We start from the raw sequence: 13,959 nt of genomic DNA on the forward strand, positions 1-13,959 counted from the left end.
TAGAGAGAGAGAGAGAGAGAGAGAGAGAGAGAGAGAGTATGGTATATTACACTTGGTATATGACCATTTTCACTAGTCGGTTCTTCATGTGATTGCATAACCTTTCTATATGAGAAAGGCATAAATGACTTCGGTTATACCAATTCCTAGTTCCTGCTTCCGGAAGTACAAGAAATACTAGTCAAAAACTCTCCGTTTTCTCAAAGATGGACTAACAGATTTTTTAAAACATAAGTTCAAGTGAAAAGTTCTATGGTTCCATAGGACACCGTTGTATATAATCTTGATCTAATTTTCAGTGCACCTACAGGGTGAAGTGTGTTTAATATTTCAGACTGTTATTTAGACCAACGAAAAACCATCGATTTCTCCTGCACGACTACAAATCAGCTTCAAAGATTGTTTTAACAGACGGACAAGTGGTTGCTTTGCATGAGATTACATGCAATAGAGTTCTGTTGAGAAATCGTAATTGATTCCATCATTGAAGTTCAGCATATCTATTTCATGTCAATCCGTTTTCAGTTGTATGCTACACAAAACAATTATGCAAAGAAATTCAAATTATTCTTCAAATTAACAAACACTGAAAGGGGGATGATTCCGCCTGACAGGGAAAGAAAACAGTTCCGGCTGACCCCTATTAGTCTACTCACTGATAGTCAATGAACCAGATCGAATTGCGAAGCGCCTTAAAGTATTATAATCTCGAAACCAGTTTGGAATCCACAATCGTTTCGGTCGCACTCGCATCACGTCTAAGCCGAGTGTTGAAAAAGCTCTCTCAGGTGGCCTCGGACTGCTGGTTGACGGTATTTTGTTCATTCGCGAGATACCGCTGAAGCACCAACAGATGTTTGCTCGGTTGTGTGTAAGCGTTTTGTTCGTGCACAAGATTCGCAATTTGTTCCATATCAGCAACCAATGAATGGGGAGAAATACATATCGCAACATCAGTTCCTAACACATTGCGTTGTCGCACTTTGCGCCTCCATCGTAGACGGATTCGAGTGCCGTCAAGTACTTCGAATGCTCGCTCAGTCGCAGTCAGAATTCACAACAGGTGGGATCATTCTGCTGCTTTCCGTCTCTGATTCGGTTATCACTGTAAAGTTTGAACTGAAAAAAATGCCGCGTACTTCGTTCGAAGAATTTCAAGCGCTACGTGCCGAGTTCATCAACCAGGAAGACTCTCGCGCTCTCGGGTCCGATATAGTTCTAACTGAAGATGAAATAAAAGTGAATAATCATATCATGAAACTGAAAAAAGCTGAGTTGGATGCCGGGTTCAAAACACCCAGCGACTTCGCACCGTCTCGACATTTCTTTCAAGTTTTGGATAAAATTAAAGCATCACCACTGTTTCAACTGATTCAAAAGATGCCCAAAGGTGCAATTCTTCACGCTCACGATACCGCTATTGGTAGTTTGGAAATAATAGTGAAAGCCACACACAAAGATCATCTCTGGCAGAACGGTGATTTTGATCGTTCGAATCCGCCCTTGTTCAAATTCTCCAAATCGAAACCAGATGCAGTAGATGGTTGTGAATGGCGTTCGGTATCAGCGATTCGTAGAGAGATTGGCAATGAAGGATACGATCAAAACATTCGGCGCGCGTTTAGCCTGTACAATGAAGATCCTTTGAATGCCTATCACTGCATCAATCATATATGGGGAACTTTTGCGAAAATATTTATATCGTTAGAACCGATCGTAACGTATAGACCCATTTGGGAAGAATACTTTTATCAATCACTAGTGCAACTGCACGCGGATAACGTGAGTCACTTGGAATTCCGTGGAATTTTACCAGAGCTGTACGATCTAGAAAACCGCACATATGGACCGGAAGAAGTGGTCCAGATATACTACGACCTGTCGGAAAAGTTCAAAAAAGAGCATCCCGATTTTATAGGGATTAAATTAATCTACGCTCCGCACCGACTGGGAGATGATGAAACTTTCAACAGATACTTGGACATTGCCGAAAGATTACACAAAAAGTTTCCAACATTCGTGGCTGGTTTTGATCTAGTCGGACAGGAAGATCTTGGCAGACCGCATAGCGATTTCAACGAACGGCTACTCAAAATGAGTCCTTCGATTCAGTTCTTTTTCCATGCCGGGGAAACGAACTGGAACTATCTGACGGATGAGAATTTGGTAAGTGTAACGACATAACGCGGTAGCGCGAGTTCTGCCAAGAATTGAAGTCAAAGTTTGGAACATCAGTAGTAAAATTAATTTATTTATTCTCAATCTGACCTACAATGATCTGCATAGAGTTTTGTTGGGACACAACTTGTTACTTGACCCGAGAACCCACAGAAGACAAAGGAAGAATGTTGATCAACGGGGCCAAAGACACAGATATCTGACTTGCTGAACTCGCTGTTTGTAATTTACTTTCGGTAAAATTTATTCGTCGGTCCGAGGTTGTTTCCTTGAGGAACATCTGTTACACAGTATGACTCAAAATTTTCGAGCTAGACTTCTAGAACTCGACCTACGAGATATGATTGAAACAACTTAGTGAAAATGGTTGATTTTAAATGTTCGAGTTTTGCAAGTGAGAGTATCTAATCTGCCAGAGGTTCGTGAATATTGTGTCAACTTGTGATCCAGTTCCAATGTTTATAACGCGATGAAAGCAAAATTGTACCAAGTCAGTTATTGCAGATCTGCTTGTGCTGATCAGTTCAGATGTTTGTTTATGTTTTTCAAAATGAATTGTTTTCTAATCAATTTTCAAACACATTTCATTTTTCACCAGAAAAGTAACTATTACTGCTACAATGATTGGTTGGGAATTAGTTGCAGAGGTGCACACAATGTACTTGAACATTGCCTTAGAACTGCGGTTTAATAGTACATTCTATGAAGCAGGTTGCAAAAAATTTAACATTTTGCGAAGTAAAAACGAAATTACGCCTAAAATACGACAATACACTCTATAACTATTTCAATAGCTAAACCAATTATGGTGTTTTCGTTCCAAGCAACACAAAGTTACAGTTGGAACTAAAGACTGTCCCAGAAAGTATGGACGCACTTTGATTTCCCTGTAAATAATTCACAAGTGTTAGATATTCATTCTTTATTCGATATACTGATAATATTAAACTACAACAACAGAATATTATTCTCAACATTTGCTACTTGGCCATTGTAGACTGGCTGGCGCACCTTCTTGCGAACGTTCCTCATTAAATTCCGTACAGACTTCTTGGCGACAAATGTTGACACTTTTTTCCAATCTTTTTCGAACTGTTGAATGGTTTCGGTTGCCGAGACATGTTTCCTAAGATGTGCCTTCGTTAATGCCCAAAATTCCTCAATTGGTCGAAGTTGTGGGCCATTTGGTGGAATCACGTCTTTTGGGACGAAAGTGACATTTTTGGTAGTATACCATTCTACCGTTGATTTCGAGTAGTGGCAAGAAGCAAGATCTGGCCAGAAGACAACAGGATCCTTGTGGCTTCGAATCATGGGTAGAAGTCGTTTTTGTGAACATTCTTTGATGTATATTTCGCTGTTCATTGAAGCAGTGGTGATGTGGAGGGTTTCGAAATCTTACCACAGCTACAAATTGCTTGCCAAACCATAGATTTCTTACCAAACACTTGTCTTTCTCGCACCGTATAATATTGTGGTCCCGACAAGGATTTGTAATCGAGTTTCACGTAGGTTTCGTCGTCCATGATTATGCAACTCGAATTTCCAGCAAGAATCGTATTGTACAGCTTTCGAACCCTCGGCCTGATCGATGCTTCTTGTTTCGGTCTACGGTTTGGTTATTTCTGCTTCTTATAGGTTCGAAGATTCAAACGATCTTTAGCACGAAGAACATTTGACTTCGAAGTGCCCACTTTTTTGGCCACATCCCGAACTGAAACCTCCTTCTTTTGCTCGAACGCCTTCAGTATGCGTTTATCCAACTGAGGGTTAGCAGGACTTTTTTTTCGACCCGTTTTCGGTTCACCCTCAAAGGTGTTATCCTCACCGAACTTCCTGATTGCATTTCGCACGGCTTTTTCACTTACTCCTTCCATTTTTGCTATCTTTCTCAGTCCTCGTTCTGTGCAGCATTTGTACACAATTTTTCGACGCATTTCGAAACAAACTAATGAAAACGAATAAACAACTGCACAAGTGGTTAGAGAAGAGTGTAAACAACAGGACGCAGCCATAAAAATTGAAAGATTCTGAATCATTGCGAAATGGCAGCGGTTATTGGTTGCGTCCATACTTTCTGGGACAATCTTTAGGCTAGTTTCGGCTTAAAATAAATACGACATTTGATAAGAGAATCGACATACATTATTGGGAAAATCATTATCAGAAAAAGTTCATTGCATTATCACTCGTGAAAAAATCAATTCTAGAGATTTTCTAAAAAAATTCAGTGACTGAAAAAATTCCTTCCAAGATTTTCATCCAGGAAACAAGAATCCACAGAATTTTAACCTCGAAATTCAATAGTGATATATAGTGTCAGTGAAATTTAATGATGAATTTTTACTCACAGAAATATCGCTAAAGAGATAATCGAAGGGGAAACGAGTCTCCGGTAATATTTCGATACTGAATTTCCTCCATACTTAAGTACGACACCGAAGTGATTCTTGCAAGATAATATTATATTTTCATCAATAAAAATAATCTCTACCAAATAAATTCGCAACTGGGAAATAATAACTGCGAAATTCTTCATGCACGTAGGGTGGTCAATATGAACAACAACATTTTTTCCACATTCCATTCCATAGTGATTATAAGGACGAAGGGATGTTTTGATTTTAGCTGGTTGATTACACTGCACCACATATTTAGATTACACCCAATAAGGCGCTATTTAGTATGACTTTGATTTATAGAAGTAACAGGAGCGCAGCATTGTCAGCATGTCTTAAACACACAGCAGGCGCAATTTTTAAATGGCGCGTTTAGATTGGAGTGAGTTTTTTGAACTTATGAAAAAATTCAGTCGCGATTTTCGAAATTTTGATTTTTTCCCATCACTGTTGACAGGTAAACATCATTATGATTCTGTTGGTTCATTATAGATCTTGCAGAAAACATGATATTCGCTAAGACGAAATTAAATGAGTGGTTAAACAAGAGAAGAACCCGATCCCGCACCTATTGTGTTGCTTGTGTTGTCGATTGAACAAAGGTTTCGTTTTCAAATTTTGCGAGCAAGGATAATATTTATTCTTCGTCATTTTGATCTGTTTTGAATAAAACAACTACGTGCTTAATCCACCTAGCAGTGAGATGATACTTTTTTGATCAATCTGTATGTTGTGTTTTTTTATGAATATTCTTCGTGGTGTTTCCAGTTTTCATGATATTATATAATTCATCATCGTTTTAAGTGACAGTTCGAAACTTCAATAACTCATTACCCTGAAATCTAAGGACGGCATGTCGGATCGAAAAGAGAAATTGTATAATACCGTAAAATTATTCATTTAAACATTTAGGGTTTTTGGTTTGTACGTAAAATGCATATTTAGTTTCGATATCTTCGCGTTTCGCCTTCGGCTCATCAGTGCTTAAACCAGTTCAAATTGAACCGCCATCTAGGATATGGCACCTAGTGTCATATCCTTAAAGGGTCACATAAATAGTGTGGACTTTGCGTCTGATTAGCGGTTCGAATTGAACTGTTAGGCGGAGATGGCAGTTCAATTTGAACTGCTTTAAGCGAAGGCGAAACGCGAAGAAATCGATATTCATTTAAATCTAAGTGTGTGACAATAGATTGAGCATTCCCTAAGATTTCGAAGTGAATTCCACTCGAGAGTGTTGAACATTATTTACGATACTTAAAGAACCGGCATTTAGAAACCAGCATAACTCAAAAGTGCGTATAGCCATGAATTACAGGGTCCGGCACTCGAAGTGTAACTAATTAAAAAGGCCATAAATTCAGTTTGGAAAATTACTTTTACTTAATTAAAAGTACAAAATGTGTAAAAATAATACAAAATTCAGAATCAATTCACTTTTGCTATATATGACCACCTTTTGCCTTGACTATGGCCTTGAGACGGTCAAAAAACGAATCGCAAGCTGCCCGAATGTGACTTGCAGGTGTATTTTGGCCCACTCGCGGACAATAACTTTTTTCAGCGCCTCGAGACTGGTGTATCTTTTAGTTCGGACTTTGCTCTCCAGAATGGTCCAAAGAGAATAATCCATTGGATTCGCATCTGGTGAATTCGAGAGCCATTGTGTGGACGTGATGAAGTTCGGAACGTTGTTTTTCAGCCATTCTTGGTTCACTCGAGCTTTGTGAGACGGTGCCGAGTCCTGCTGAAAAGTCCATGGTCTGCCACCGAAATGTTTGTCTGCCCACGGCTTCAAAGCAACCTCCAGAATACTTTCCCGATAATATGTCGCATTTACCTTGACGCCAGGCTCGAAGGTCTGAAGTTGGTTACACTTCGAGTACCGGACCCTGTAACATGACAAATAAATCGGAATACTTATGAGCCCAAATTTGAAGATGTTTTTGTATCATCACCTTCTTCAATTTTATAAACTCATCGCCCTGTAATTCATGAATCGGACCAAACTCATCAATTTGCCAAAGAAATCTGTTTTGGACTTCTTTGAAAAAACGGTTCCCTTTATTCCCGATACATTCGAAATCGGAATTTGGAAATCGGTGTAACCGAAGTCAGTAAAAGTTACCAAAAAGATTGTAATCCATTCCATTTGATTCGATATTTTTGAAATATAAAGTAGCCATCTTTGAGACATTTTAGTGCGTTCCGAATAAAAATGTTGGGTACATTCCGGGATTGGAAAACCGATTACCGGTAAAATCGAAATATATTCATTTGATTGTGGACTGTCATGATTAATTCATGAGAAATCGTTATTTTTACACTAATCACCCTGTATCTCCTAAGCCGGAAGTCGGATCTGATTGAAAAAAATAAACAAAAAGTTTTTGTGTGATCTTAAAATCTTTCATTTGAATCTTCGATGGAGGAAATCGGTAAAGCCATCTCCGAGAAAAATGAGTGAAATTATTTTAATTTTGTTACACATATCATCCTGTAGCTCTGAAACCAGAAGTTGGATAATGAAATTCAAGAACCTTGAACCATAGGACTTTTCATATGCATCCAAGTTTGTAGGAATCGGTTATGCCATCTCCGATAAAAATGAGTGCAATTAATTTTTTCACAAACATTTACTGATCTAGATGAACCGATTCAAAAGGTTTATGAGTGTTAGAAGTAATGTTCTTCCATCAATAAGTGATGGAAACAGTTTAAATCAATATAAACATAAAATTGTTTTGAATTTCATAGTTTCTAATACATATGTCATATCCGAATGATTATGTTGCCAAAAATGAACCGTGCCGAAATAGAAACGAGACAAAATGTTATTTGAAAAGATTCTGTACAACCTATTTGGTGCTTAGATACAATTGTATACAAAATCGTGTTTCACTTTGCTCCCAAGCATTGATTTATCATGCTGCGCTCAAAACTCCTACAGCTGGACTAGGGGGAAAAGTCGCTTACACAATAATATGGATGTCTCCGTTAAAAATGGGTGGATTTAAACGATCTATGATTTGTTTGATAACTATTACCGTGTGAATTCCAAGTCTTAAAGTATATTTTGTTTACAAGGACTATTCCAAACGATGTTGTCAAAAAATTGTTCAACATGAAACTTCGTATAACTGGAAAAGTAAACATTCGATCTCAAAAACATTTGCAACTAGCTAAATCAAAATTGATCCAGTCATCTCTGAGATCTCGTCTTCTTTGTTAACAACACACATACAGACACACACATACACACGGATATTTGCTCAATTCGTCGAGTTGAGTCGATTGGTATATGACACTCGATCCTTTATTAAAAAGGTTAAACCAACTATAATCCAATCCAATTTCTTATACTACTCTTATTTTCGTAAATACTAGCAGTTTCTTAAAAAAAATAAATTTGAAATATAAAATTTGAATGAAAATTGTGTTAATTTATATGACTAACTAACATAACCTTTTCAAAATGATTCAGAATTCGATAGCAACCTATGGGACTATGAGACCTGTCATTTGAGCCTATTATAAGTTTGTGAAAATCGGGTATGACAACAAAGAAAAGCGGTTGTGTAATGAAGCCTTTCTTATAACCATTTAGAATCGGTGCAAGTTTGGATGGAGTTTTTGACAATCTTTTTTAAGAGCTGAAACTCGGAGACCATCACAGTCGTAAAAATGTTTTGCGAGCTTCAAATAGCCAGGCCTACATGTTTAAAAAGTTATAAATTCTGCTTTGAAAATATCCCACTAATCTGTGTCGTAAATTTCTTGACGAATAGACATTTCGGACAACACATAATAAGTTTAGCAAAAATATTATTGTTTGAATTAAAGCTGGTTATAGTCCACTTTCATGCACTCTCAAAATCGAAAGATGGAGTCCATTAAATGAAAATGAAACCAAACGAAAACCTGTGCTCCTGTTACTACTGTATAAGAATTTCAAGTTGAATGGGTAGTAATACTTTTCAAGAAGCAGTATAATGAAAATGCGTTGTGATTGGATTTTTATTTTTGTAATTATTATCATCGCAATCACACCCGATGAGTTCGGTTGTGCTTTGAAAACGTTGTAGGATTTCATTCTCTTGTCGTTCTCTCGTACATGCTATACGAAATCAAAAAAAGCACGCTGTGTTCTTCGTTCGCGAGGCGGTGGTGTTTTGTTCTTCCGTAGCAGCACGTACCGATAAGTACCGATTTTACATTGTCATTTTGTATAACAGTTCGAATGTTTTGGCTTGGCCGAAAAGAAATGTCATGGTTTCTATAAATTTGTACACTGTTGACTACATTTTCCTCAAATTCAAAGGATCAGCAGTAGAATGTCGGTGCACAAACTGAAACCGCTAAGTCCGTCCTCTTCCTAGCTCGATTTGTTGAGTTTTTTCCCTATTTACCATGTTGATGGCATTTTCCTCGAACACGAAGCACCAGTTGAATAATACTGGATGAAGTTAGACTTAGACGTAATATTGACACAATCTTGCTCATTCAAGGGTTAGCCAAATTTTTTGCAAGGAAACATTACCGTTTTCAAATATGTTTCTTCTTTGACTCATCCGTGCATAGCAGTTCAAATTGAACTGCTTAGCGGTTCAAATTGAACTGCCGAGCTTTACATTAAGCAGTTCAATTTGAACTGATACGCACTGATGAGTCAAAGACGAAACGCAAACATATTTGACAATCTTTCTGTTGATTCAACAAAAGTCGCAAATAATTTAACAAGAAGAAAAAAATATTCAGAAATTAAATCTATCGCCTTTCACGCAGCCTACCTGAGTTCGATTCTTAACCTCGCATATAAAGTCACGAAGGAGTGAATGACCATAATTTTGAAACCTCGACATTCCGGAAAAATGCCAACAGACTTTATCAGCATTATTCAATTTCGATCCTATTATTTCAACACAATTTTAACGCTCTAATTGCATATCTGTTCGCTGTCTTATCTATAGATTTTAATTTAATCGAACAGTGACATGCAATCATACGCGTGAATAATTGATTTAATTTTTCAATCACCTTTCAAATGTACAACAGACACAATAAATCAAACGATAAGTAAGATGATAAACTTCGAAAACAATTTCGATAAGAGATTTCAACAACATTGAGAAAATTATAATCTACCGGCGGCTCTGATAATTCAAAAATTGATCAAAAACGTACTTATTCCTAATACGAGGGTGGTCCAAATCTAAATTAAAATTACTAAAACTCTTATTCAATTTCTGGATTTGTGGATTATTGCATAATTTAAATATCACCAATTGAAACAGTAGACAAAGTTAAACTGCAATCGTGTCCGATGTCGTGTAAACATTTGTACCACTTTATAAATAGATAACCGACACTCGTCGAGCAAACCGTAATGGTCACTACCTCGAGCCCCTGTGGAATTCCAAAAGTAATTGCTCTTTCTTTACACACCAACAGATCGACGCCATTCTGCTGGGAACGAAACGAATCGGTCACGGCTTTGCCGCCATCAAACATCCACGGGTGCTGGAGGAAATCAAGAAGCGCAACATTTGCATCGAGCTGAACCCGATCTCCAACCAGGTGCTGAAGCTGGTGGATGACTTCCGAAACCATCCGGGATCGTACTACTTCTCCGACAACTATCCGGTAGTGGTCTCATCGGACGATCCGGCCTTCTGGTGTGCCTCGCCACTGTCACACGATTTCTATATCGCATTCCTTGGACTGGCTTCGGCCCGACAGGACTTACGGCTGTTGAAGAAACTGGCTCTGAATTCCCTAGAATATAGTGCCATGATGAAGTCTGAGAAGACGGAAGCCAAACATAAGTGGAACATTCTGTGGAATAGCTTTATCGACCAAACCGTCAAATCGATTACACCATAGATTGGCAATCATCACTCAAGTCAGTATTTTGTGGGGTCTAGTCGTCACCTCATAGCAACAATCTACGGTATCTCGAAACGTTCTCAGTCCAAAATTGTGGTGATTGACGGAGATAAAGTACTGAATCTGAAGAGCGCGTTTCAGTGCTGAAACAGTGATGAATGCGTTATCGAAGCTTATCTACCGTGCTTATCAAACGAGCAATAAATCATGGACGCGAAATTTGTTTCAGTTTTGTTTGATTTGACTTGAATTGAAGTGTAGTCCTGTAGTTGTTTCCGAGGGCTTGCTGATTTTTTTACACTTTTCTCGTTTGAGGACCGGGTTGATAACGTTGACAATTAGTTATTATTTATACAAAATTCAACCATTTATTCATTCGATTGAAAATGGGTTCAAGGAGCTATCCGAAAACAGTAAAATTAGAGTCTCCTTCATCAGAATAAGCAGTACTTCATTTTTCTTAAAGCCAGTGCATAACAGTTTATGTTGAACTGTTCTACCACCTAGCCGTTCATCATAAACCGCTTAGCAGACGTAAAGTTATTGCTACTTAAAATACACTATTTTTATTTTTCACCGAGGTACAACGTACTTACTAGTGATGGGCGAGCGCTCACGAGCCGTTCATTTGAACCGACTCGTAGCAATTAGCGAACGAACCACGGCTCTTCATAATTGAACCGCGGCTCTCAAGAAGAGCAAGGCGCTCAATAATAAAAAGTTGCCAAACTGCGAGTCGTGGATCATCCGCGCTGCCGCTCAAATTTGACAGTCGTATTTAGTGTAGTCTGAGCTAGTGATGGGCAGACGCTCACGAGCCGTTCAAAAGAACTGTGACTCTCAGCATTAAAATATTGGCCTTCTAATCACAGTTCGACATGTAGATAGCGTTGTAGTTCAAACGATGATGTTTTCTAATGAAGCTGTCAAAATACATAGGAATATTTATTCTCCAGTGAATTTTTATTTATTTGTGGTTGAGATTCAAAGTATCGAAGCATATTCTATTGAAAATCCGAAAAAACATTGATTTCTTCCAATCCAAATTTCGATTAATTAGTTCCAATATCCCGCTTAAAAATAAATCTATTTTCTTCACATTCGGAATGTTGATTTCATTAAAGAATAGGTGACCAATGGAATTTGTTTCGGTTCAGTTGAAGTTATTTTGAACACTTGAGGAATAAATCAAAATGCAGTAAAAAGCAATTTGTCATCATAATATCGTATACACCCAAACCTCCGTTTACGAACACTTTTTATACGTAACCTCTTTTTACGTACCTCTTTTTACGAACCAAATCCCAAATAACGTAAACTTTTTTTACGAACCAAATCCCAAATAACGTAAACTTTTTTTACGAACCTACTTCGTAAAAAGAGGTTTTGTCATTCATCGAAAGCGATTTCCGACTCCATGGAAACTACTACAATATAGGTATTTTTGGAACGGGTTTAAAGAGTAGATTCCGGAAAATGATGTTTGAGGTATTTTGGAAATCCAAGATGGCGACTTCCGGTTGACTGATATTCCTTGAAAACCCATACAATATGGGTATTTTCGGAACGGTATAGTGTTTTAAAGAAATAAAGAGTTAAAGGTAAATGGCAAAAACTTTCAAAAGATAATAATCAACCGGAAGTCACTGTTTTGCCTTTCAAGACCACCTCAAATATAATTTTCCGACGTCTGCTTTTAAATCTCTTTCCGAAAGTACCCATATTGTAAGGGGTTTCAAGGAATATCAACAAATCGGAAGTTACCATCTTTGATTCAAGAACCACCTCAAACATCGTGTTCTGACAACTAATCATCAATCCCGTTCCGAAAATACCCATATTGTAAGGGTTTTCAAGGAACATAAAGAAACCGGAAGTTGCCATCTTGGAACTAAGAACCACCTCAAACATTGTTTTCTGACATCTACTCATCAATCCCGTTCTGAAAATACCTATATTGTATGGATTTTCAAGGAATATCAACAAACCGGAAGTCGCTACATTGGATTTCAGAATCACCTCAAACATCATTTTCGGACATCTGCTCATTAACCCCGTTCCGAAAATACCCATATTGTAAGGGTTTTCGAGGAATATTAACAAACCGGAAGTCGCCATCTTGAATTTCAAAACTACTTCAAACATCGTTTTCTGACATCTACTCATCAATTCCGTTCCGAAAATATCCATATTGCAAGGGTTTTCAAGGAATATCGATAAACCGGAAGTCGACATCTTGGATTTCAGAACCACCTCAAACATCATTTTCCGACATCTACTCATTAACCCCGTTCCGAAAATACCCATATTGTAAGGGTTTTCGAGGAATATCAACAAACCGGAAGTCACCATCTTGAATTTCAAAACTACCTCAAACATCGTTTTCTGACATCTACTCATCAATTCCGTTCCGAAGATACCCATATTGTTAGGGGTTTTAGGCAATCTCAATAAACCGGAAGCCGCCATCTTGGATTTTGAAACGAACCCAAACATCATTTTCTTGCACTTACTCTTTACATCCGTTCCGAAAATAAAAATTTGATGCGCGGTTTCCACAATAATCACACAAAACTTTTTTTACGAACCAAATCCCAAATAACGTAAACTTTTTTTACGAACCAAATCCCAAATAACGTAAACTTTTTTTACGAACTACCTCTTTTTACGAACCCCCGTTTAGTTCGTAAATGGAGGTTTCGGTGTATTTGGTTAAGTCTTAGCATCTGTACGTTCCTTCAAATGACATTTCATGATGAACGGAACGAATAAAATCAATTGAAATAACATTTTCTCACATGTTGAGATCGGAATTGAAAATTTTTATAGTTAGGAACAGAATCTTGGGTGCTACAAAAATAACAAAGGTAGAAAATGATTTTACTTACCCGAAAAATAACTTTTCGCACAAGTAAGTAATATTGTATATTAATGTATAATTTATTTTACAAGAAGAAATTTGGTTTCCCTTGTGTTTTAAAAGAAAATTTTGCAATCATCATTCTCGCACACATACACCTCTATGTGTGAAACACAACGTAAGTTCCCTTATGCCGCTCGTGAATTTCCGTGGCTCTAACACTCACTCTCGCTAAACGCTTCTCCACATTGACATTTATTGAGAAAGAGCCAATAAGCCGTTCAATTGAACCGGCTCTTACGAAAGAGCGTTCGGTTCAAAGCCGCTCATTGAAATGAGCCGTATTGCCCAGTACTACTTAACAGTTCGGCTGAAAAGTTCGTATTGTTTAATAGAAACACACATTTTTTTGCCAAAATTCGTTTCTATTATTCAACATAATTGCCATCAGAGGCGATACAGCGATTATAGCGATCTTCCAACTTTTCGATACCATTTTTGTAGTACGATTTGTCCTTTGCCTCAAAATAGGCCTCAGTTTCAGCGATTACCTCTTCATCATCGCGTGCAGTCCACTCAGCTGACTGTCGATTGGACTCCGGAGTGAAGTGATGGAGCCATGTTTTGTCCATTGTT

At 37.8% G+C, this 13,959-nt stretch overlaps 1 protein-coding gene across 1 annotated transcript; it reads left to right on the top strand.

Annotated features, from left to right (window-relative positions):
• The first annotated feature begins 909 nt into the window (after positions 1-909).
• Positions 910-10,682, top strand: LOC131436603 (adenosine deaminase AGSA-like). Its single transcript, XM_058605419.1, has 2 exons — positions 910-2,166; positions 10,029-10,682. Exons 1-2 carry the CDS (start codon positions 925-927, stop codon positions 10,458-10,460), a joined length of 1,674 nt encoding a protein of 557 aa, XP_058461402.1. The 5' UTR covers positions 910-924; the 3' UTR covers positions 10,461-10,682.
• The last annotated feature ends 3,277 nt before the right edge of the window (positions 10,683-13,959 follow it).

Source organism: Malaya genurostris, chromosome 3, assembly GCF_030247185.1.
Source record: "Malaya genurostris strain Urasoe2022 chromosome 3, Malgen_1.1, whole genome shotgun sequence".
Classification (NCBI taxonomy): domain Eukaryota; kingdom Metazoa; phylum Arthropoda; class Insecta; order Diptera; family Culicidae; genus Malaya; species Malaya genurostris.

What these genes read in the sequence shown, in the direction of transcription:
- LOC131436603 (XM_058605419.1), top strand. Translation starts at nt 925, where the DNA reads ATGAATGGGGAGAAATACATATCGCAACATCAGTTCCTAACACATTGC. An exon ending in ATCTGACGGATGAGAATTTG is followed by an intron (nt 2,167 to 10,028) that starts GTAAGTGTAACG and finishes ACACACCAACAG; the next exon opens with ATCGACGCCATTCTGCTGGG.